Source organism: Drosophila hydei, unplaced genomic scaffold (assembly GCF_003285905.1).
Source record: "Drosophila hydei strain 15085-1641.00,03,60 unplaced genomic scaffold, DhydRS2 tig00000063-arrow-pilon, whole genome shotgun sequence".
Lineage (NCBI taxonomy): Eukaryota > Metazoa > Arthropoda > Insecta > Diptera > Drosophilidae > Drosophila > Drosophila hydei.
Window position 1 is genome coordinate 2,946,938 of NW_022045657.1, and position 19,764 is coordinate 2,966,701.

General features: G+C 44.6%; 6 protein-coding genes across 9 annotated transcripts in view; 4 read left to right on the forward strand and 2 right to left on the reverse strand.

Annotated features, from left to right (window-relative positions):
• LOC111604800 (furin-like protease 1) overlaps window positions 1-1,250 on the forward strand; it is a 63,539-nt gene extending 62,289 nt beyond the window's left edge. The window contains exon 10 of one of the 2 annotated variants that reach the window (XM_030222920.1): window positions 79-1,250. In XM_030222920.1, coding sequence (XP_030078780.1) covers window positions 79-872 — 794 coding nt within the window. In that variant the 3' untranslated portion in view covers window positions 873-1,250. The remainder of the gene's footprint in view (window positions 1-78) is intronic. The other variant, XM_030222919.1, reaches the window with a different exon arrangement.
• Window positions 1,251-1,949: 699 nt separating this feature from the next.
• Window positions 1,950-4,034, forward strand: LOC111604872 (myogenesis-regulating glycosidase). Its single transcript, XM_023323107.2, has 2 exons — window positions 1,950-3,737; window positions 3,799-4,034. Exons 1-2 carry the CDS (start codon window positions 1,979-1,981, stop codon window positions 3,996-3,998), a joined length of 1,959 nt encoding a protein of 652 aa, XP_023178875.1. The 5' UTR covers window positions 1,950-1,978; the 3' UTR covers window positions 3,999-4,034.
• A 336-nt stretch (window positions 4,035-4,370) lies between these two features.
• LOC111604869 lies at window positions 4,371-9,106 on the reverse strand. The gene is made up of 6 exons (XM_023323105.2): window positions 8,857-9,106; window positions 8,342-8,796; window positions 8,204-8,275; window positions 7,789-8,143; window positions 4,664-7,736; window positions 4,371-4,603 (listed from the first exon to the last, which is right to left on the reverse strand). The coding sequence occupies exons 1-6, from the start codon at window positions 8,975-8,977 to the stop codon at window positions 4,396-4,398; spliced, it is 4,284 nt and encodes a 1,427-aa protein (XP_023178873.2). The 5' UTR covers window positions 8,978-9,106; the 3' UTR covers window positions 4,371-4,395.
• A 240-nt stretch (window positions 9,107-9,346) lies between these two features.
• LOC111604868 (zinc finger protein Xfin) lies at window positions 9,347-14,276 on the reverse strand. 2 transcript variants are annotated; one of them, XM_023323104.2, is made up of 6 exons: window positions 14,219-14,276; window positions 13,935-14,086; window positions 13,544-13,869; window positions 13,405-13,488; window positions 11,764-13,351; window positions 9,347-11,706 (listed from the first exon to the last, which is right to left on the reverse strand). In XM_023323104.2, the coding sequence occupies exons 1-6, from the start codon at window positions 14,274-14,276 to the stop codon at window positions 9,463-9,465; spliced, it is 4,452 nt and encodes a 1,483-aa protein (XP_023178872.2). In that variant the 3' UTR covers window positions 9,347-9,462. The 2 variants fall into 2 exon arrangements, with proteins under 2 accessions (XP_023178872.2, XP_023178871.2); XM_023323103.2 differs by having other exon boundaries at window positions 13,544-13,878.
• A 30-nt stretch (window positions 14,277-14,306) lies between these two features.
• On the forward strand, window positions 14,307-17,596 carry LOC111604870 (zinc finger protein 91). Its single transcript, XM_023323106.2, has 6 exons — window positions 14,307-14,448; window positions 14,517-15,064; window positions 15,119-15,340; window positions 15,394-16,234; window positions 16,295-16,846; window positions 16,907-17,596. Exons 1-6 carry the CDS (start codon window positions 14,329-14,331, stop codon window positions 17,432-17,434), a joined length of 2,811 nt encoding a protein of 936 aa, XP_023178874.1. The 5' UTR covers window positions 14,307-14,328; the 3' UTR covers window positions 17,435-17,596.
• A 225-nt stretch (window positions 17,597-17,821) lies between these two features.
• Window positions 17,822-19,527, forward strand: LOC111604817. 2 transcript variants are annotated; one of them, XM_023323037.2, is made up of 4 exons: window positions 17,822-18,049; window positions 18,106-18,608; window positions 18,735-19,098; window positions 19,188-19,527. In XM_023323037.2, exons 1-4 carry the CDS (start codon window positions 17,875-17,877, stop codon window positions 19,376-19,378), a joined length of 1,233 nt encoding a protein of 410 aa, XP_023178805.2. In that variant the 5' UTR covers window positions 17,822-17,874; the 3' UTR covers window positions 19,379-19,527. The 2 variants fall into 2 exon arrangements, with proteins under 2 accessions (XP_023178805.2, XP_023178806.2); XM_023323038.2 differs by lacking the exon at window positions 19,188-19,527 and having other exon boundaries at window positions 18,715-18,835.
• The last annotated feature ends 237 nt before the right edge of the window (window positions 19,528-19,764 follow it).

Genomic DNA, 19,764 nt, shown 5'->3' on the forward strand with positions numbered 1-19,764 from the left:
TTGTAACCACCTTCTTACTAGTTCTTTTGTCATGTGTTCACTTGTGAACTAATTCTCTTCATTAACTGCTCTTCACAGACTGCCAGGAGCCCAGTTACTTCTATCAGGACCTCTGTTATGACGAGTGCCCTCAGCACACCTACCCCCAGACTAATGCAGATGAGCTAGATATGGACGTAATGCTGAACGAACTGGATGCCACATCTGCTACTGCTGCACCAGATCCCGATAACGAATCGCACAGCACTGGCCATAGTTTCAGCGATCTGGACGATCCGATGCAGGCGGCAGAACGTCGACGTCGTGACAGCGAGTCCAGCAGCAGCACCGTGCTGTTGACGGCGCGTCACAGTCGCATCTGTTCCATCTGCGACAAGAGCTGCCTGCGCTGCTACGGCCCCAGCGTCTCTCAGTGCAGCACCTGCAATCCGGGCAGCCAGCTGCGCAAACTGCCTCAGACCAATGAAACCTATTGCTACGCCTACGTTGTGCGCAGCACCGTGGTGGATATCTCCAATCCGACTAGCGGGCAACTGGCAACCGATGGCAAGGTGCAGTACATGAGCTGGACCACTGCGTTGCTTGTGATCGCTGTTATTATATCATTGGTGGGCGTGGGTGTGGCTGGGGGAGTGCTCTACCAACGGGGAGAGGCCAAGTCGGAGATCTACACGCGCGTCGCTCTGATCGCCGACGATAGCGACGAGGACGAGGAGGAGGAGGAGGAGGAGCTCTTCAGTGCACGCCGTCATCATCAAAGTGTTGTGCTCGAATATCATGATGAACTGCAGCCGAAGCAGCTGCCCAGTGAGTCGCTTGAAGATGGAAAAAATGAGAATGAGGAAGAGCGCGCCCAGCTAGTGCCCAAGTAGCCCAAGTCCTGTTATCTTAATTCATTAGTCCTAAGTGCATTTACATCTAGTTACAACTCACATACAGTTCGATGCAGTCGAATGTAGCCGACTGCACAATGCTCGTTCACAGTCCAATAAAAACTAGCCTGTTGAAATTAGCAATCTGGCATCATGTTCTTGCTTCGGAATTTTCAGAAGGATTCTTTCTACGGTTTCAAGGCATGCAGCCCGAGGCAAAGATACTCTTCTCACTGTGTGAACGAGTGTGACAAATCTAGAGCAGCATTTTAACATTCAACTCCTGCGATTTATTTATTATACGCACTTAAATTATTTAGTTTTCTTGAAATTGATTTTCGAAAATGTATTATTCTAGTTTTAAGCTTAACACAAAATCAATGAAATATATTCCAATTAGATAAATTTTAAGAAAGAAATGTTTTTATATGGTTCATAAAGAATTCAGGCAGGGGGCTGAAGATCAGCTATTAAATATTTTTGGAATCATCTAATGGCTGAGCAGTGTGGACCTCCTTAGCAACCTGATATCAGATGACCTTAACACAAGGTCGCACACAGACAACCAAAAAGGGTATTAAACCCCCGTTTACGCGTAACAGGGGCATGCTTATCTGTACTTATTGAATGTATAGTGGAATGTCCTTTATCGGTAAGATATAGATTGTATATATAAGCATATTAGTCATACAGTGATAAGATATGTAGGTTCTTCCGTGCAACAGATAATGCTGAAGCACTTAACCACACTGATTGATGTATATATTGTATAGAACTTCAATTTCATAGAGAACTGAAATAATTGAACAATTCGAATTACGAGCATTTCACAAGTGTCATTAAGTATCATTTGACCGCCTCTCAGTGGCATTATAACACTCGAAATATATTCTGTATATATACTATACAATAAAGCATTATACATTGGGTTCTATGAGAGCTCGAGCTGATAGTCGCTTATCAGCAGCTGCCTGGAGTGCATCTTTAGCAGTGCAAATTGTGGGCAGGCCTCAAGAGCTTTATTTGTATACATAACACGCTAGTTAGCCTGATCGTTGGCTATATAAGCGCAGCACTTGGTTAGCTCTGGCAATAGTTTTTCGAAAATGCGGTTCGGCTACGCAAGTGCAGTTCTAGTATTGGCAACATGCTGTTTATGGACGGCGGGCCATGCCTGCAAGACCATCGAGCAGCGCTTCAGGTTCGAAAATAGCGACATCTATTTGAGACTGCGACGCGGCGATAAGCTGCATTATGAGCTGATGAAGGGCACCAACACGCTGCAGACCGTGACCTTGGATAACTTTGTGACCAGCAGCGATCTGGAGGCCACGTCCACTGGTGGCTTCAAGCTGAGCGACGGCACCACCACCATCGAATTTACCCTGGTGCAATCCAGCAGCAGCGTGACCCATGTCCGCGTGGCTCGCGATCAGGTGGTGAAAGGCACACAGCCGAGGGATTGCGTGAGGCTAAATAAGGGACGCGTTCATTGGTTTGGCGGCTCGGAACAGAAGCAACACTATTGGCCCGTGGAGCGCCAGCAATACAGCAACTTCTCGTATGTGCCTAAGGAGTTGGGCAATATGGGTGTGGCGGAACGATACTGGCTGAACAGCGAGGGCTTCTTCCTTTTCGTGGATAATACAACTCCTCTGTTTATTGATCAGAATGCGGCCGGCCTGGAGGATCAGCTCTGCATCAGCGCATTTAGTGCCTTGCCCTACGACACACGATTGTCCTCGTCCAAGTTTAGCTATCAGCTTGGCTTTGCCAAAGATGCGAAGGCGGCCCATATGTACGCGGTGAGCACGCTGCTGGGCAAGCCAACAGGCTATCCTGATGAGCGCATGGTTCAGCATCCGGTGTGGTCCACCTGGGCGCTATACAAGGCGGAGGTCACAGACGAGGTGGTGCGCGACTTTGCACAGCAAATCCTTGACAATGGCTTTGAGAACAGTCAACTAGAGATTGACGACGACTGGGAAGATTGCTACGGGGCTCTCACCTTCCGCAAAAACAAGTTTCCGGATGCCAAGAAGCTGACAGATGATCTTAAGGCATTGGGCTTTAGGGTAACCTTATGGATACACCCCTTCATTAACAACAACTGCACAGCCATCTACGAGACGGCCAAACAGCAGGGCTATCTGGTAGTCGATCACGCAGGCAGTGCCGATACACAGTGGTGGAACAGTCAGCCAAAGGATGCCGCCTATCTGGACTTCACCAAGACGGCGGTGCAGGAGTGGTTCAGCACTCGCCTAAAACGCCTGCAGACCGAGGATGGCATTGATAGCTTCAAATTTGACGCAGGCGAGACCAGTTGGGTACCCACGGATCCGGTGCTTCAGGGTGACGGAAACCAGACCCCGCTGCAGATTACCACCGACTACGTGCGCACAGTGGCCGCCTTCGGCGATATGGTTGAGGTGCGCTCTGGCCAAAGCACACAGGACTTGCCCATATTTGTGCGCATTGTCGATAAAGATTCCGAATGGGGCTGGAACAATGGCTTAGTGACACTGATTACATCGCTGCTGCAGATGAATATGAATGGTTATCCCTTTGTGCTACCCGACATGATTGGCGGTAATGGCTACAACGAGAAGCCGCCCACGAAGGAGCTCTTCCTACGTTGGCTGCAGGCCAATGTGTTCATGCCCAGTCTGCAGTTCTCCTTCGTGCCCTGGAATTTTGATGAAGAAACTATTGAGATTAGCAAGACCTTCACTAAGATGCATTCGGATTACACGCCCTACATCATGAAGATGTTCAAGCGCGCCACGGAAACGGGTGAACCTGTCAACGCTCCCCTCTGGTGGATTGCGCCCGATGACATAGTTGCTCAGGGCATCTACGATGGTAAGTTGACTCTTCTATTTCCACTATTATACTTTATATTTATCCTTTCAAACTCCTGCAGAATTCTTGCTGGGCGATGACATTATTGCGGCACCGGTCATTTTGGAAAACGCCACCAATCGAGACATTTACCTGCCCGAGGGCGAGTGGACTGATGGTAACACCGCAACGGTATACAAGGGTCCCGTCTGGCTCATGGAGTATCCCGCGCCACTGAACACATTGCCCTACTTTGTGCGTGTGGGCTTTAAGTTGGAATAAATTACGGATTCTTAGCGTTAATTTATATTAATATTTGTATAGCAATAAAAAGAAATTAACATTAAAATAAATATCCTTGTTAGGCAAACGCTTACATTCTAACTTAATGGTAAACATCAAAAGTGAAACAGTCTTGAATGCATCACAATTATTACATGCCTTGATCAATAGATTTAAAACTTCGTAATCCTTATTACTATAAAACATGACGTCGTAAGACTAATTGAGTAGAGATTCACGTAAATTGGATCGCAAATTTGAGTTTAAATATTCACTTGTCTCCAAGAAAGCAGAAATTTTAATGATAAACCGAATAACTAACACAAATAAGAATATAAATTCTAAAATCATACAATTAACCATAAATCACGGACAATTTCGTTAAAAGGAAACGGCGCTAATGCATTCGGGTGCTATCCACAAGATTAGCAGGGTTTTGTTGGTGTACTGTTTGGCTGGAAAGACCGCGCAGATAATCCTTAAGCAAGGGCTCCGGTGAGTCACCAGAACCGGAAAAGCTGAACGTAGTCGGCCTGCGAAAACGCCCGTACTCTCGCTCAAAGTCATTAGCATCCTGGGTAAGAATACTCTTCAGATTCAGCACGCTGAAAGGAAGTAGGAATCAATTAGTAATGTGGCGTACGGTTAGAGTTCGTTTAACTTACTTCGGTATGTTTTTTTCATTCTGCACTCTCTTCTCGTACATGGCCAGCTTAAGAGCGTGCACACGCTTAGCAGTGCGTCGCCATTGCTTCTTGTATCGATCCTTGGCCTTGCTCATGTCCATGTATCGTATGTTTTGCTGGCGCATCTCACTGAGGATTTGCTGCAGATCGTTGCCATTGGCGCTCTGCTGGCACAACTGTGATATTTGGTACTCCATGTGAGTAATACGTTGCTTAAGCTGGACCTTCTCCTGCTCCAGCTTTGAGTTCATATCCTGCATATCCTGAGTGCGGCTTTCAAACTTACGCACATGTTGTTCCAACACCACTATGTGCTGCTCCAGTTCGACAAATTTGGAATCATAATCAGCACCAGTATGCGTAATGTTTTGCTCCTGATTGTGCGGTGCTTGCTCCGATATATCTGCATCAGATCGGCACTGACTTAAACTGTCAATGTATTCTTGTGATTTCCGTTGTATCTCGTGCTGCAGCTTCCTGCCAGCTGCCATAATTTGTTTGATGCTTTCATCCATATTGCTGATGTCCGTGTTGACGCTCTGGTTTACGAATTTGAGGCTATCTTTGGCTGGCTCCTCTGTTCCTTTTGTTTCGTCGTACATGTGCACTGTGCCTTCCAGGTTGGCTTTACCGGAAGTCTTCTCTTTAATAGCACAGACCTTGCCGATAACGCTTTGTTCTTTAATTGTTCTCTTTTTTTTCGCAAGTCTTTTCCGGTTTATCGACTCCAGGTCACCCGACTCCCCTGGTTCCGTAGGTTCGTCTCCCGTTGTCTTGACGTTGTGGCACTTGAGTGACTTCACTGACTGGACGCTAACTTCCTGAGGCTGCTCCACAGCACAAGACTCTTCCGCATCCAAATACTCTTGCAATAAAGATTTCTGTGCACTTTGTCGGTGCTTCTTCTCATGCTTTTTAGTTGGACTTAAATCTAATAATGCTGAAGACACATTCTCCAGTTTTTGACTAGTCCGTTCTCTGGTTCTGCTAGAATTGGGTTTTGCCTGATTCTTTTGCGGGTTAACTAGAAGATCCTGCGAGTTACCACATACAATTTCCTTTTGAATCCCTTTTCGCTCAAGTTTTGGCTGCTCTACAACAGAGCTTTCAGCACTAGTTTCAATTTTTGAATTCATTTTTGTTAGTATAATGTCCTGATCCGGACGGATATTAGAACATTCTTCCGAACTAATACTCACATCATTACATTCAATATTATTTTTTAAAATCGTGCGTGATGAGCGAACCAGTTTCTTACTTGTGGATTTCTTGGAGTTCACTAGGCACTGCTCTTCAATTGATATTTCGTCCAGCTCTGCTTTGCAGCTAGTTTCAATGAACTGCTCAGTTTCTTTCAAGGCTTCGGTCTGCTCCTTGCTCACCTCCACCCAGCGGGCACCTAGTAGGAGATCCGTTTTTGAAACGGAAGACCTTTTTGATTTTGATTTTTTCATCTTAAAAACTGTTTCACTAGAAATTCTTTCCTCTTCGGCATTTGGCATTGGTTTATTCTGGGAAACTTTTGGTTTGTGGACGCAATCCTCCAGTTCATCTGTTTCTGTTGGCGCATCCATGTCTATGATTATGTTTTTTGGCTTCGTGCCGAGTTTATCTCGAGCAAAATGGCTACCCGAGTCAGGCGCAACATCTAGATTTTCCTGTGAAGCCACATATTTCATTCGAGCCGTACGTGGTTTGGAAGTTGAGGTCTCGAATACCTCCAATTCTTCTGTTTTAGAGACGATCTTCTTCTTGCGTATGACTTTCGGTTTGATGACCAATGAATCATCAGTTGAATGATTTATTTTATTTTTGTTACTATGTTCTATTAGTTTAGGTAATGTAGAAGCTTCATAGTTTGTGCACAGGTCAGCATCCTCGACATGAGTTACCTGAGCTTGGGGTTTGCGTAGTTTAGACGCAGTTTTTTGCTCCGCTTTATCTATTGGCTTGTCTTCCAAGTTTTGTTTCAGACATTGCCTAGCAGAGCCTTCCCCGGACAACTGTTTTGATGAATTCTTTTTATTTTCCTTTTCTAACTCAGCCCAAGAATCATCGATAATTTGATCATCAACCTCATCTTCGTCAATATTATTAGCTGAAAGCTTTTTTCCATTCCGCTTGGTCATATGATCCTTGAGTTGCATTTCATCCTGCAGAAATCGGGTTGCCTTTTCGTCGATATGTTGTAAGTCCAGAATATTCCTTTGCTGTCCACCATCCTTAGAATCTCTGCTCATTTTTTCACCTCTTACGGATGACTGTTTTTCGAAACCACAAGTTGAGGATGTGTTATGTTTTTGCTTATCTTTCTTTGTTTCGTGAATACGCTCCGCCAACCAGTCGTCCCTTTTTTTGTCGTTACTGTCATTATCATACAATCCACAAATCTCGGAATCAGAACCGACGTCAACATCAGAATCTATTACATCATCAGGACGCTGTTCCTCTTTAGGTTCCAATCTTGTGGGCAGTTTTCGAGTGACAACCTTTGGAGTATACGGATGGTCTTCCCCTTGGTCCTCCTCATCATAATTTTCAGAATTATCTGCTAAAAGCCTTGTAAATTTCTTGCGACGCCCTTGAGATGAGTGTAAAGTTGCATGTGCATCAGAATCGCGTGCTGACTCCGAGGCGCTGTCTCGTTCATCCGAAGCTGAAAGCTCAGCACCCACATTCAAGCTGCCCACTGATCCATTAGCAGAAGCTGATTGCATTTCGGCATTGCGGCTCCATTCGACCCCTTTATCATGAGCACGATCATTGGGCACTTCAAGTATGACAGCTGTGGTGCCCACCGATTGCATTTCCAGCGATTCCTCATGCAGTTGCTGTTGCTTCATCTGCGGTTCCATCTGCTTTCCCTGCTGGCGCCAATACACCTCCTGTATATCCACTGTGAATGTGTAGTCCATGATTGGTTTCAGCTCACGCGCACTTCCGTTGCGGCCAAAGCGGTCAAAAGCAAAGCTACCGCTGTATACAAATTTGCGATTTTCCGCAAAATAGTTATCAGGTGGCAAAAGCTTACCGAAGTCCATGCGATAATTGGCTAACAAAATGTGTAAGAAATGGAGCAACGGAGACTGGATTCTAAAGCTTACCTATTGAAGTGCCATTAACATACATGTTGATCGGCAAATAAAATATACGCTGGAAATACAACCGTATACTACGCAGAGACGATTTGAAACGCAGGCCGAGCACATCGTTGAGCGTATAGGAATCCAAGTTGCTTAACTTAAGATCAATATTAGTGACATTGCCAACAAAATCAAACATAAGCAACACGGTTTCCACTTCATCCGCCTTGCTATTATATAAAGACTTAACAAATTTGTTGAGATTCTTGAGCTGTTTAAATTGCAGCACCACCTCGATGATGTCACAGTCGACCAGAGGATCGTTGCCCACCTGCAGCAGACCCAATTGCACCAGCGACTGAACATAGACATTGGCCTAAAACCATTCGAACCAAAAATTAGTATTGTTTTATAATTAAATGCTCAGTAGATGCACCTGCGACTGCAACATGTTGGCCGTGATCGAATGACCGGGTGACTGTAGCGGCGGTGTTCGACTTTGCTTCTCCTGCAGGATCAAGTTAACGGATTAAAGACTTACAATAGTTTTTCTATATAATATATCTCGACTCACTGAACTATTGAAAGCCGTTAGATGCTTGAAGTCCTTAGTATGCAACAGAGACTTTTTGATAATGGCCAACATGAGCAAAACCTCCGGTTTGTGGGACCGAAACTCATTGCTAATGCAGATCAACTTGTGCCAGAACATTTTCAGCTGAAGCGGACTGTTGTTACCGCCTGTGCCTAGAACTGGCAATCCCCGTACAGGGAGTAGCAACGATCCAATTATCTTGCGTTCCATATTGTTGCTGGAAAAGAATGTGACTTTGACGGGTCGATGGTCCGTCTTGATGCGCTTAATCCCAGCCATATCGCACTCCCAAATACAATTGCTATTGAATATGATTGTTTCCGTTGTGACCGACGGCGTGCCCTCAACCTCAAAGTCCACTGTGTTGAGGGCAGCATTCATAATAATCTGCTCCCGCTCCCCCTCCCTTGTTTCACGTCCATAAAAATTAATGGCTGCACCAGAATTATACCTAAAATTACAATGAGGAACTAATATGGCATGGTAAGACTCACCCTCCACTACATGCAACACCACACAATACGTGTGTTCCATGTAGTTAGCGCTGCCACTGACGCTGACACTGCTCCGATCCGTTGCAGGCAATGGACGCGACTGCTTACTTGATTTGACCATGTTTCGACGCTTTAAAGCAGCTAACTAAACAATTTGAAACCTAAAAGAAATACGTTAACTTTGCACCCAGATTGATTAGAATTTTACTTTTATCTGTGTGTTTATTGCTGATCAATAATTTTATTTAAAAGATAGATATATATTTTTTGATTAGCTAATCGTGGTTTACCGAGCTACAGTTTGCCACTATAAGTCAACCGAACCAAACACACGGCTTGCTCAGTTTTTGTAAATGTAACCACAGCAACGGTACGTTAAATATGAGTATGAGTACTTTTTAAGTCCACGATACTTTTACTTGGGACGCCTTTTTTATCGATTGAAGCAACGAAGGGCGATAAGTTTACATTAAAGTTATCGGTGGGCAAATTCAAATTCAAATTATGGATATTTATTGCCAGTCTGAAACAACTTTACGATTTAAATACGAAAATTATATAGTACACGCATTTATATATATTATAGCAAGAACTGTTATAGATCAATTAGTTATCTTTGATTTGCTCTAGTTCCATATCGTGGTGTCCATGTTGCAGGCGATGATTTTTCAGGGCTGTGCCCTGAATGAAGCGTTCGCCGCACGTATTGCACTGATAGGGACGCTCGCCTGTGTGCCGTCGTATGTGAAGCGTCAGGTCATTCGACTGAGTAAAACTCTTTTCACAATAGGTACACTTGTATGGTCGTTCGCCATTGTGGATGCGCATATGTTGTTGCAGCTTGTAGGATCGAGCAAAGCCCTTCTGGCAAACGGTGCAGACGTGCGGCCGCTCTCCCGTGTGGGTGCGTCGATGACACTGTAGATCGGAGGAACGTGGGAAAGCCATATCGCAGTAGTCACACTTGAAAGGCTTCTCGCCAGTATGTCGACGTATGTGTATAATCAGATTGGAAGAGGAGCTGACCGCCTTGCCGCAGAAGGCACAAAGAAAACTTTTTTGCTGCTTGGCGCCAGTTGAATTTTTCATAGCCTTTGCATCTGTTGCAGCCGTGGCGCCTGTAGTTCCCGCCATATGACATTTCTTTACATGTGCTGTAAGGCGATCCTTGCGATTATATTTACTAGGACACTGACCGCACTGAAAAATTTGGGAATCTGCGCTGGGTAATTCTTGTGCAGAAATAGAACTTGCATCCTGCTGCGTTTCGCTGCTTGGATGCTGCAACTGCATGTGCTGCAGTAAATTCGCCTCCCACATAAACTTGTAGCCACACTTTGAGCATTTGAAGCGCTTTTCCGTGTTGTCGCATAAGACGCGGCGATGATAGGCTACGATATCTGGGGAGACACTCTTAAAGATGCAGACATCACAACCCTCATTTATACGCTCCAGCCGATGCATCGCTTGCTGATGCTGATGCAGCTCAAACTTGCGCACACAGCGCAGTTGGCACATACCGCATGTGTAGTGCGCGGGCGTACCTGGTGGCTTTGCTTCCTCATCCGTTTCCGAGTCGTCAAGCAGCAGCTCGTATCCCAACTGGTTGGTAATGGAGTAATTGAGCAACGAGCTAAACTCATGATGTGTGCCTGTTGGTGCTGATAGAAGATGGCTGCGCAGTGCAGCAATGGTGGGGTAGGTCACGTTGCACACCATGCACTGGATGCACTTTTGGCCATGCGGATTTCGGCTAGCATTCAGCAGTGCCTCAGCATAGGGCAGCTGTTCCGCGATAATTCCATGACGCTCAATATGCTGCAGAAGATTGGCATGGCGATAGAAACGTCGTGCACACCATCGACAACGATAAATGCTCGACTCCTGAGCGTGCATCAGAGTGTGCCTGGTGAGATCCTTTTGCATTTTAAAACTACGATGGCATTCGGTGCAGTCGTAGCTAGCAATAGGCAACAGGCGCGATCCGTTTAAATGAATGCCCAAGTTCGATTGCTCGCCTCTGGTTTCGTTGTGTGCCACGTCTGAGTGCAGTTTCAGATTCTCGCGCCAGCGGAAACGCAACGGACATTTGCGACAAAAGAAGCGTCGCTGAACGTTGCGACAGAGTGTCCGATAATGATGCTCTAATAGTTGCTCATTCACAAATCTCGCCTGGCAACAGTTGCAAACACGTGTTGCCTGCTGCCACGAATGCTGCTCCAGCTGATGGGCGTAGAGCTGATGCTTGCGCGAGACCTTCAGCTGGCACAGCTCACAGCTGTAGAGTCCACTGTTACTTCCGACTGTCTCGGTAGAGTCGGAATCAGTTTCTGTTTCGCTGCTGTCCAGGCTAAGCTCAATACCTGCCTCGTTGGTAATGGATATGAATCTCTCCAGCTCCACACCTTTTGCCACATCACTTTGAATGCGCTCGATTAGTTGCTGCTGCTCCAATGGTGTGCTTAGTTCTGGATATAGGGAGCGTGAAATGCTCGCAATGCTTTCTGGCTGGCCCCGCTCCTCTGCAAATTTGACCGTATACTGATGTTGAAGCAAATGAGTACGTAGATCAGATATCTTGGTATGCTGCGAGAGACATATCATGCATTGAATTTGTTTGCAGCCATTAGGCCGACACAGTTGGGCTAGCAACACTGGCAGTAGCGCGGGTGGAATTGGTTCCCTGGCGACCGCTTCATCCACCTCATGTTCGCCATGTACACGCATATGCGATTTAAGGCCATCCTTGCGATGGAACTTGCGGTCACAGTGCACACAATGGTATTGCGCCAAGGCTTGTGGTTGGTGCAGGCGCTTGTGACGCGTCAGATCCTTGTGCCAGATGAACACCTAAAAGCGACTGGAAATGGTTAGTTATGAATTAGTTTTGCTTTTATCACTTTTCACCTTTTCGCACTCGCCGCACTGCAACTTGGCATCTGCTGACTGGCGCTTGCTTCTCATCGTGGACTCCTGCTCGTATTCATCGATAGCGTCTGTCTGCGCCTCAGCTTGTGTCTCGTGTTGCAGATGCATATGCAGCTTGTAATTGGAAAACCAGTAAAAGCGCTGACTACATTGCTGGCAATGGTACTTGGCATGCTGCTTGTCACAAACACGTCGGCGGTGCTGTTGGAGCAGTGAATTGGCTACAAAACTCAAATCGCAATCGCCACAGACGTATGGCAGACTTTTCTGCTCCTGACTATGCTTGCTTTTCTGATGCTCAAGCAGCCGAGACAGGCGCCTTTTCGTTTCGCCACACACAGAACATATATGTAGGGTAGTTTCTGAACTTTGCTGGTCCGCATCACTCAAATCAGAGTCAGAAGCAAAGAAATCGAGCTCCTCGCCGTTTTTCGTTCTGGCATTGAAGTATCGTCCATAATTCTCCGCCTTAAAATCGGCAGCAATGACTGTGCTTAGGTCTGACAAACTGCAGTCAAGGCCGTTGGGATAGTAGGTGCGAAAGAAGGTCGCCTGCTGCTCTGGATATATGCCACAGCGTCCATCTTGATGGGTGAGCAAATGAGTGCGTAATTCGATCATGCTGTTCAATTGGGCATCACAAAGACAACACTGCTTTATTTGATGTTCCCCGTCGAGCTGCTTGATGTGATGCGAGCACGCATGCTGCTCCAAATTCTGCAGCCAAATAAATTTACCTGGGCAGTTGGGACAGTTGTAACGCTTCAGCTTGTTGAAGCACTGTGTGCGTTGATGTTGCTCCAACATATTGGCACACACAAAACCAATTTGGCAAACATCACAGCGCTGCAAAGAAAAAGCAGTCTCCGCCTGTGTGTGTTCCTCCAGAGTGTGTCGCATAAGGCGATATTTGCGCGAGAAGTTGGTATTGCACGGCTGGCACTGATATTGAGCTACCTCTTCGTCTGAATCGCTAAGACTGAGCTCATAGCCATACGCATTGACCACAGCGCAGTATTTGTCTAGCTCAGCACGTCCCTTTGCAATGTCTGCACACAATTGTTGCTTTATCAGCGCCAAATCTAGCTGCCGCTGGTCTCTATCAAACTGTTCCTTAATAACGTCACTCTCCAAACTCAGATTGGACAAAGTCTCAATGTTGTTATGGGAAGACAGATGCTGGCGCAATTCCCCTATACGCCGATATTTTAAGCCGCACAGCTTACACTCCGCACGTTTGAGTCGGCTAGAGCTGTAGAGACGTTCAGCGAAGCGCCATTCGCTGCTCAGTAGCATGGCCTGGGATTTGGCCGCACGTTTTTCGTGCGAACGAAGATGGAACATGTATTTGTCTTTCCGCAAGAAGCTCTTGCCACAACTGTCACACACGTAAGTCGCCTGTTCGAAGTGTATGCGCGAGTGGCGCTGCATATCGCGGTACCACGAAAATGTCTTTCCACAAACATCGCATACATGCCGTCCTTCTTCGTTGACAGTTTCCTTTTTGATTAGATGTGCTGGGCGACCGCGACGCCGCTTGTTAGGCAACGGATTCGCTTGGCCAGATCTGTTATACAAGGTAAGATTATATCACATATAAATATCATATATGTAGCTTACGCTGCTTCATTTTCGTTGTCAATGTTGGTTCTGAATTTACGTGCGCTGCGCCTTACTTGCGTGGGCTTCAAGTCTTCGTCCTGGCTGTAAGCCATTTAGATATATTATGCAAATTACTAACAGTGGCCAAATTACATACTCAACTGCAGTCTGATCACTCTCATTATCGCTTTCTGGTTGCCATTTCAGGACTGGAATAGATACTGCAGCCATGTCTTGTTCCCTCTCGTCATCACTCTTGGTTTTGCTAGGTAGTTGCATATCAACAATCGTTTCGATTTTGATTTGCTGCAAGTTAATGTCTATAGGCATCTCATCTAGGCACTGTGTTTGCAAGCCTTTATGCAGCCGTAACAACAATTGCTCCTGAGCCTGTCGAGCCTGCAACACAAACGCATAGGCCGCTTCCAGCTTGTGCAGGCAACCGATACACAAGTGCTGAGGCAGACTGTCGTCCGTATGTTCCTGCAGGGGCTAAGATTGTCAAGCTAAAAATTAATATAACGCTGTATAACTAATTATTTACTCACATCATTTTGTGTCAATTCGTGCAACATATCATTTAAGCTTTTATTTGCATATTTATCTGTGCACGTCGCAAGCGGCAGTAAGCTATCATCATGTTGCGTGCAAGTGCGGCAAATATCCATCGGCAACATGCTTTTAACTTTATTTAATAAATCTGATTAAATACAAATGCATTACAGTTTGCAAAATGATAATGAAGTGAAAAGTAAAGAAAACATTACAATATTGATGAATTTACTTATCGATAAGTCTTTGGTCAGCTGTGCCGTAAACAGCTGTTACTCACCAGTGTGGCCACACCGAAACCTTCGACTATTTTGTGTACTTGGTGAATTGATTGACATCTGAACGAATTGGAATTGGAAATACGATTATAAATTATAATCGTGTTAAACAATGACAAGAACGTGCAGAGTCTGTGCTGGTGCCAATGGACGTTATGGGATCGAGACGCCATTTAATAAATACGCAGATAAAACATACAATCAACTACTGCTAGAGTTAACAAAGCTTGAGGTAACCTCTCGCCCACCCCCAAACTCATAAAATTGATTAGAGAAGCATTTTAAATATGTTTTTTGCAGGTTGGCATGGATCAAGCTGAAAAATTGCCGCCCTGGATTTGTCGAAACTGTTCTCAAAGGTTAGACAATGCATATGACTTTATTCAGCAAGCACGCAAAACCCATGAGCTCTGGTTGCAAAAGCTCTCAAAAGACTGTCCTTCAGAAGACATAGAAACAGCCACTTTGGAGTGTTTGCGCGAGACTCCAATACAACTGCTGGATATAGAAGGCATAACAATTAAAATGGAAGAGCCCACAGAGCCAGTTATGCCATCAGCGGATCCAACCAGCACAATTGATCCTTTGATTAAGAAGAGCAATATGGATGATAGCAGCAGCGATGATGAGGACGATGATGTTCCCCTAAAGCAACGCCGAGCAGCTCAGACAAAATTTCCCAGGCTACACAAATGCAATAAATGCGACAAAGCCTTCAAATATGTAACCAATCTGTTCAGACACAAGCAGCGGGATCATAGTCCATCTAAGCCTGAGGAAGCAGAAGATAAAATTCATCAGGTGGAACCATTACCCAGATCTATTGAGGCGAACAACTGCGTGGCAAAGTAAGTTCATATATGAGGAATATCTTTCGCTTCACTTATATGCTGGTTTTTAAGCTTGGATAGTGAATCCGCGGATAACTACTACAAATGCGATCAATGCGATAAATCCTACAAGTACATAATGCTACTTATCAAGCATAAACATAAGGCGCATGTCTCCAGCCAGATATCAGCGCAGGCCAGGCCAATTAAAGATAAGGCAAAAGAATCACAGCGGCAGCGCACGAAGGCGCTAACCACAGATTCCCTTGTACACAGCATCATTAAGGAGATCACGTAACTAAATGAATAATTTAAGCATACAGATTCATTAATAGCACATTACTTAGCATTCCAGATGAGGATGAAGCAGATAGCTCTAGTACAGATAATTACTATAAATGCGATCAGTGCGATAAGTCCTACAAGTACATTGTTAGTCTCATAAAGCACAAGCACAACGATCACAAGGCTTATAAGGATTCTGATGAGGATGAGGATGAAGCCACCTCATCTAGATACACAACGGACACTTCTGCCATGTCGAAGCCCTCACGCATCGATCGTCGCGTCAAAGGCTTCGATTTGAATCGCTGCAAACCGAATGGTTCCAAAGAAATTCAATGTATGATCTGTTTGCGCAGATTTATCAAATTGCGCGAGCTGCGCGACCATTTAAAGTCTCATCCTAAGGACTTTGCATTCGAGGTCCATGGCGAGCCCATTGAACGGATAGCAGAGGGCTTTTATAAGACCGCCGTAGAATCCACAGCTGCCGGATTAAAGCGGCGCATTTTCAATGATCTCAAAATGGGCATGTACGGTCGCTATTACTCCATAACTAATGAGGCGCGATATGAGATGAATCTCGACAGCTCCGACACGGACAGCGATGGGGAAGCGGATGTTGTGGAACGCCACAGCTATGCATGTGAGCTATGTGAATCACCAGAAGCCGTGTTTCCACGCAAGTATCAATTGCATGAGCATCATCGACAGGAGCATACCTGGCTAGAAGCCCCTCATGTCTGTCAGCGTTGCGATTCACGTTTTCTGAGTGCCCAGCTGCTAGATCATCATACGCTCAAACTGTGTCAGAACACGCTCAAGCGTTTCATGTGCGATAAGTGTCCGCAGCGTTTTTTCTGGCGACGTAATTTGCGCGCCCATCTTGTAGATCATAAGAACAAGGTGGGCTCCGACAACTTATGTTATGGTAAAGAATTTGTTTGAAATATATTTATCTTGCAGCAAGAGACGTACCCCTGCGATCAGTGCTCACGTAGTTTTCAGGATAAGAGCGCAGTGACCAAGCACAAACTAATGCACCACGATGGCAGCAATGAATTGTTACCCTGTCGTTGGTGCACGCGCACTTTCTATCGTCCCGCGCTGTTGCACAAGCATGTACAGCGGCATGGGTTCAGCGGCGAGGATCTGCCATTGGCTGAGACGCTGCTCGCGGATGCTGCGAAGACTTCTGGGCCAAAGTCCATCTTGTGCAAACTATGCGACACGCAATTCATTAGTATTGGCGATCTACGACAGCACATTTTGATGCAGGGACACAGTGAAGAGGCATCGAACTATATGATCAGCACCGAAGAAGGGTTTGAGCTGCTGCTAGATGAAACAGATGAGAGTGACAACGAATCTGCTAGTTCTGGCAGAACTTATCGATGTGCTCTATGTGACATGAGCTTTCAGCGACGACGCGACATGAGCGAACATCAGTATTCTCTGCACACCTTTGATAAGTTACCCTATTCCTGCGAGCATTGCATTTATAAGACCGTCGACGAGGTAACCTAATCCCCTCGTAATTGTAATATTAATATTCATTGTGTATTTTATATGATGCAGACCATGCTAGAGCGGCATTTGCGAACGCAGTGCCTTAACCAGGAAAAGAAATTCAAGTGCTCACGCTGTGGCTATAAATTCATGTGGCGCGAAAATCTAGAGCTGCACATGTCCAACCAACATTCCAAGTCATCCAATCAGGCACCTGTTACGATCAAGCGAAGCAGGCGTTTTAGATACCAATGTCCACACTGCTGGCGCTCTTTTGTTGTACAACCTAGCCTGGACAAGCATATACGCGACATGCATGTCGCCAAAAAGAATCCTGGAAAGAAATATCTCTGTTCACTATGTGGTCTAGAGTCCTTGACACCGAACAAGCTGAACATACATATGCGCCGGCACAACGGCGAGAAACCATTCAAATGCGATCTCTGCGACATGTCGTTTACCGTGCACTACGAACTAAAAGTCCATCGACGCAAACACACAGGCGAGCGGCCCTATCAGTGCACCTTCTGTGCCAAGGATTTCGCCAGGCCAGATAAGCTGAGGCGACATGTCTACATGCATAGCGTTAAGCGTTAAACACACAATAAGCCAAACAAAACTAATAACCAAAGAAGACATTGAATGTTTAATTTGTCATAAGAAGGTAAGCCTCATGAGCGACACCTGAAAGATGTATTTAAGATACGAATAAATTAAACATTTTAAATATATTTGACTGGTGGCACATGTTTATATACACCAGACGGTCATGTAAAGATGTGACTTCCTTCAAATTGAAGATAGGAAAGCGATAATAGACGTAGATAACAGACATCATTCATTTAAGAGCTGTGTAGGAATTTTATTATTGAGCTGAGAAATATTTAAATATGAGCAGAAGCCTGTTGTCTTCTGAGCTTTTATCAGAAGTAGTCTCTCTTAAACACTAAGCAAAAGAGCTTTTGTTTAGTTGTGTTTGGATCTTTGGAAAGGTTACACGCATTTTCGCTTAAAAGATCCACAGATTCCAATAACAAATGTCGACCCCAAGTACTCCGGAATGGGTAAATCAACAACTTTTCAGTGATCTACTGCAACACAATTGCAGTGAGTTTGATGAGATACAAAAGTTTGAAGTGTCGGCCGCAATCAGTGGAGGCGAAAATTATTTGACGATTGTACTGAGAATCGGAATTAAGTTTCGACTTAAGGGTGAGTCAGTAACACATACATAGGATGGCTTACATTATACACATATTTATCTGAAGATGACAGCTGCAAAGATGAGAGTTACATACTGAAAATTCCATTGGTCAACGATCGTGGCGATCAGCACGACTTTCATGAATTTTTTATTGCTGAGAACGATATGTACGACCGTTTAGTACCCGAGCTAGAGCAACTGTATGCCAAGCATACAAATCTCTCTGTCAGATTTAAGCCCGCGCATCTGAAGTTCATAGAAAACCCACCCAACTGCGACTACATATTGATGGAAGATCTGCGTAAGCAAGGGTATATAAATCTGGAGCGAATGTTGGGCCTCGGCCAAACCGAAATTAAGGCCGTGCTTAAGAAGTTAGCTCAATGGCATGCAGCCTCCGCTCAGAGAGTCGTCGAACTGGGCGACTACGATGAAAACTATCAGAAAAGTTATATGTCCGCCGAGGGCCAAAAATGGATCGAGCAAGCGAATATAACATTCAATGTGCCCTACTTGGAGTGCATGCAGCAGCACTACGAGCTGGAGCCAGGTCAACAGCAATTGATTGTAAGTAAACATAAGATGAATATAAAATATATAATATATAATGTTCAATTAATAATCTCCGACCAACATTTACAACAAATTACAACTATATTTCTGTTTTTACAAGTATTTTTTCAATTATCGCAGACCAACTACATGGATCGCTTGACAGACCTATATTTGGACTTTGGCCGTGTAAACAGATGCGAGTTCAATGTGCTCAACCATGGAGATTTCTGGTGCAATAATTTTCTCTTTAAACTGCATGCTGGCGAGATCCGCGACATTTGCTTTGTGGATTTTCAGTTACCAAAATATGGTACACCAGCTCATGATTTGTTCTGCCTTCTGATGACAACGCCCAATTTACACATTAAACTGGAGAAATTCGATGATTTCATAGAGTATTATTATGACGAGCTTATTGCGCATCTAAAGATGTTAAAATATGCCAACAAACTGCCCACCTTAACGGAATTGCACGAAAATCTACGCAAGAATAGTCTCTGGGGTATGTACATAGTGCTATAAATGATATATGTACATGAAACGTATACAAATAATTATATGTTATTTTAATTTTTTATCAATAAATCTTAGCATTTGTATGCGCTCAACGTATGTTGCCCGTAACGCTGTTTCCCCCCAGTCCTGATTCCAATGTTACGAACTTTATGGGCGACTCCGAGACAGCTATGAACTTTAAGCGTAAAATGTTCACAAATCCCAGCTATGTGAAGCAAATAAAGCTAATACTACCCTGGCTTATTCAAAGAGGCTATATCAATTAGACGCAAAGATTAAGATATATACCAAACTGTCCAATAAAAGTTATTAAATAATAATAAATATATGTTAACTGCATAGATAAACTGATTGTAGTTCTGAGATAGTTAAGAATAATGATGAGACTATTTATCATTCCGAAATGTGAAATTAGCAAACAACTAACTGCGACTGCATACCATTAAAAGATTTTCCATTTTTGTTTTGACTTTTTGATTCGCTGAGGAAAGCTTATTTTGCAGAGAGAGAGAGAGAAAAAACTTCATAAACGCTTTTTTGGAGAGCCAACAATTTAATACAACTTCATGACTTATATATGAAGAGCATGTATTTAAAAGCTAAAAAGCAAAAGAGAGTTACGAAATCCAAACAAGTAGATATAGTCTTTATT

Coding starts and splice junctions, on each gene's coding strand:
- LOC111604817 (XM_023323037.2), top strand. CDS start 17,875: ATGTCGACCCCAAGTACTCCGGAATGGGTAAATCAACAACTTTTCAGT. Junction 18,609..18,734: donor CAGGTCAACAGCAATTGATT/GTAAGTAAACAT, acceptor CAATTATCGCAG/ACCAACTACATGGATCGCTT. Junction 19,099..19,187: donor ACGCAAGAATAGTCTCTGGG/GTATGTACATAG, acceptor AATAAATCTTAG/CATTTGTATGCGCTCAACGT.
- LOC111604868 (XM_023323103.2), bottom strand. CDS start 14,276: ATGTCAATCAATTCACCAAGTACACAAAATAGTCGAAGGTTTCGGTGT. Junction 14,087..14,218: donor GTTTCGGTGTGGCCACACTG/GTGAGTAACAGC, acceptor GTATTTAATCAG/ATTTATTAAATAAAGTTAAA. Junction 13,879..13,934: donor ACGAATTGACACAAAATGAT/GTGAGTAAATAA, acceptor TGACAATCTTAG/CCCCTGCAGGAACATACGGA.
- LOC111604872 (XM_023323107.2), top strand. CDS start 1,979: ATGCGGTTCGGCTACGCAAGTGCAGTTCTAGTATTGGCAACATGCTGT. Junction 3,738..3,798: donor TGCTCAGGGCATCTACGATG/GTAAGTTGACTC, acceptor AAACTCCTGCAG/AATTCTTGCTGGGCGATGAC.
- LOC111604870 (XM_023323106.2), top strand. CDS start 14,329: ATGACAAGAACGTGCAGAGTCTGTGCTGGTGCCAATGGACGTTATGGG. Junction 14,449..14,516: donor TAGAGTTAACAAAGCTTGAG/GTAACCTCTCGC, acceptor TGTTTTTTGCAG/GTTGGCATGGATCAAGCTGA. Junction 16,235..16,294: donor TTGTAGATCATAAGAACAAG/GTGGGCTCCGAC, acceptor TTTATCTTGCAG/CAAGAGACGTACCCCTGCGA.
- LOC111604869 (XM_023323105.2), bottom strand. CDS start 8,977: ATGGTCAAATCAAGTAAGCAGTCGCGTCCATTGCCTGCAACGGATCGG. Junction 8,144..8,203: donor CCAACATGTTGCAGTCGCAG/GTGCATCTACTG, acceptor GAATGGTTTTAG/GCCAATGTCTATGTTCAGTC. Junction 7,737..7,788: donor TGTTAATGGCACTTCAATAG/GTAAGCTTTAGA, acceptor ACATTTTGTTAG/CCAATTATCGCATGGACTTC.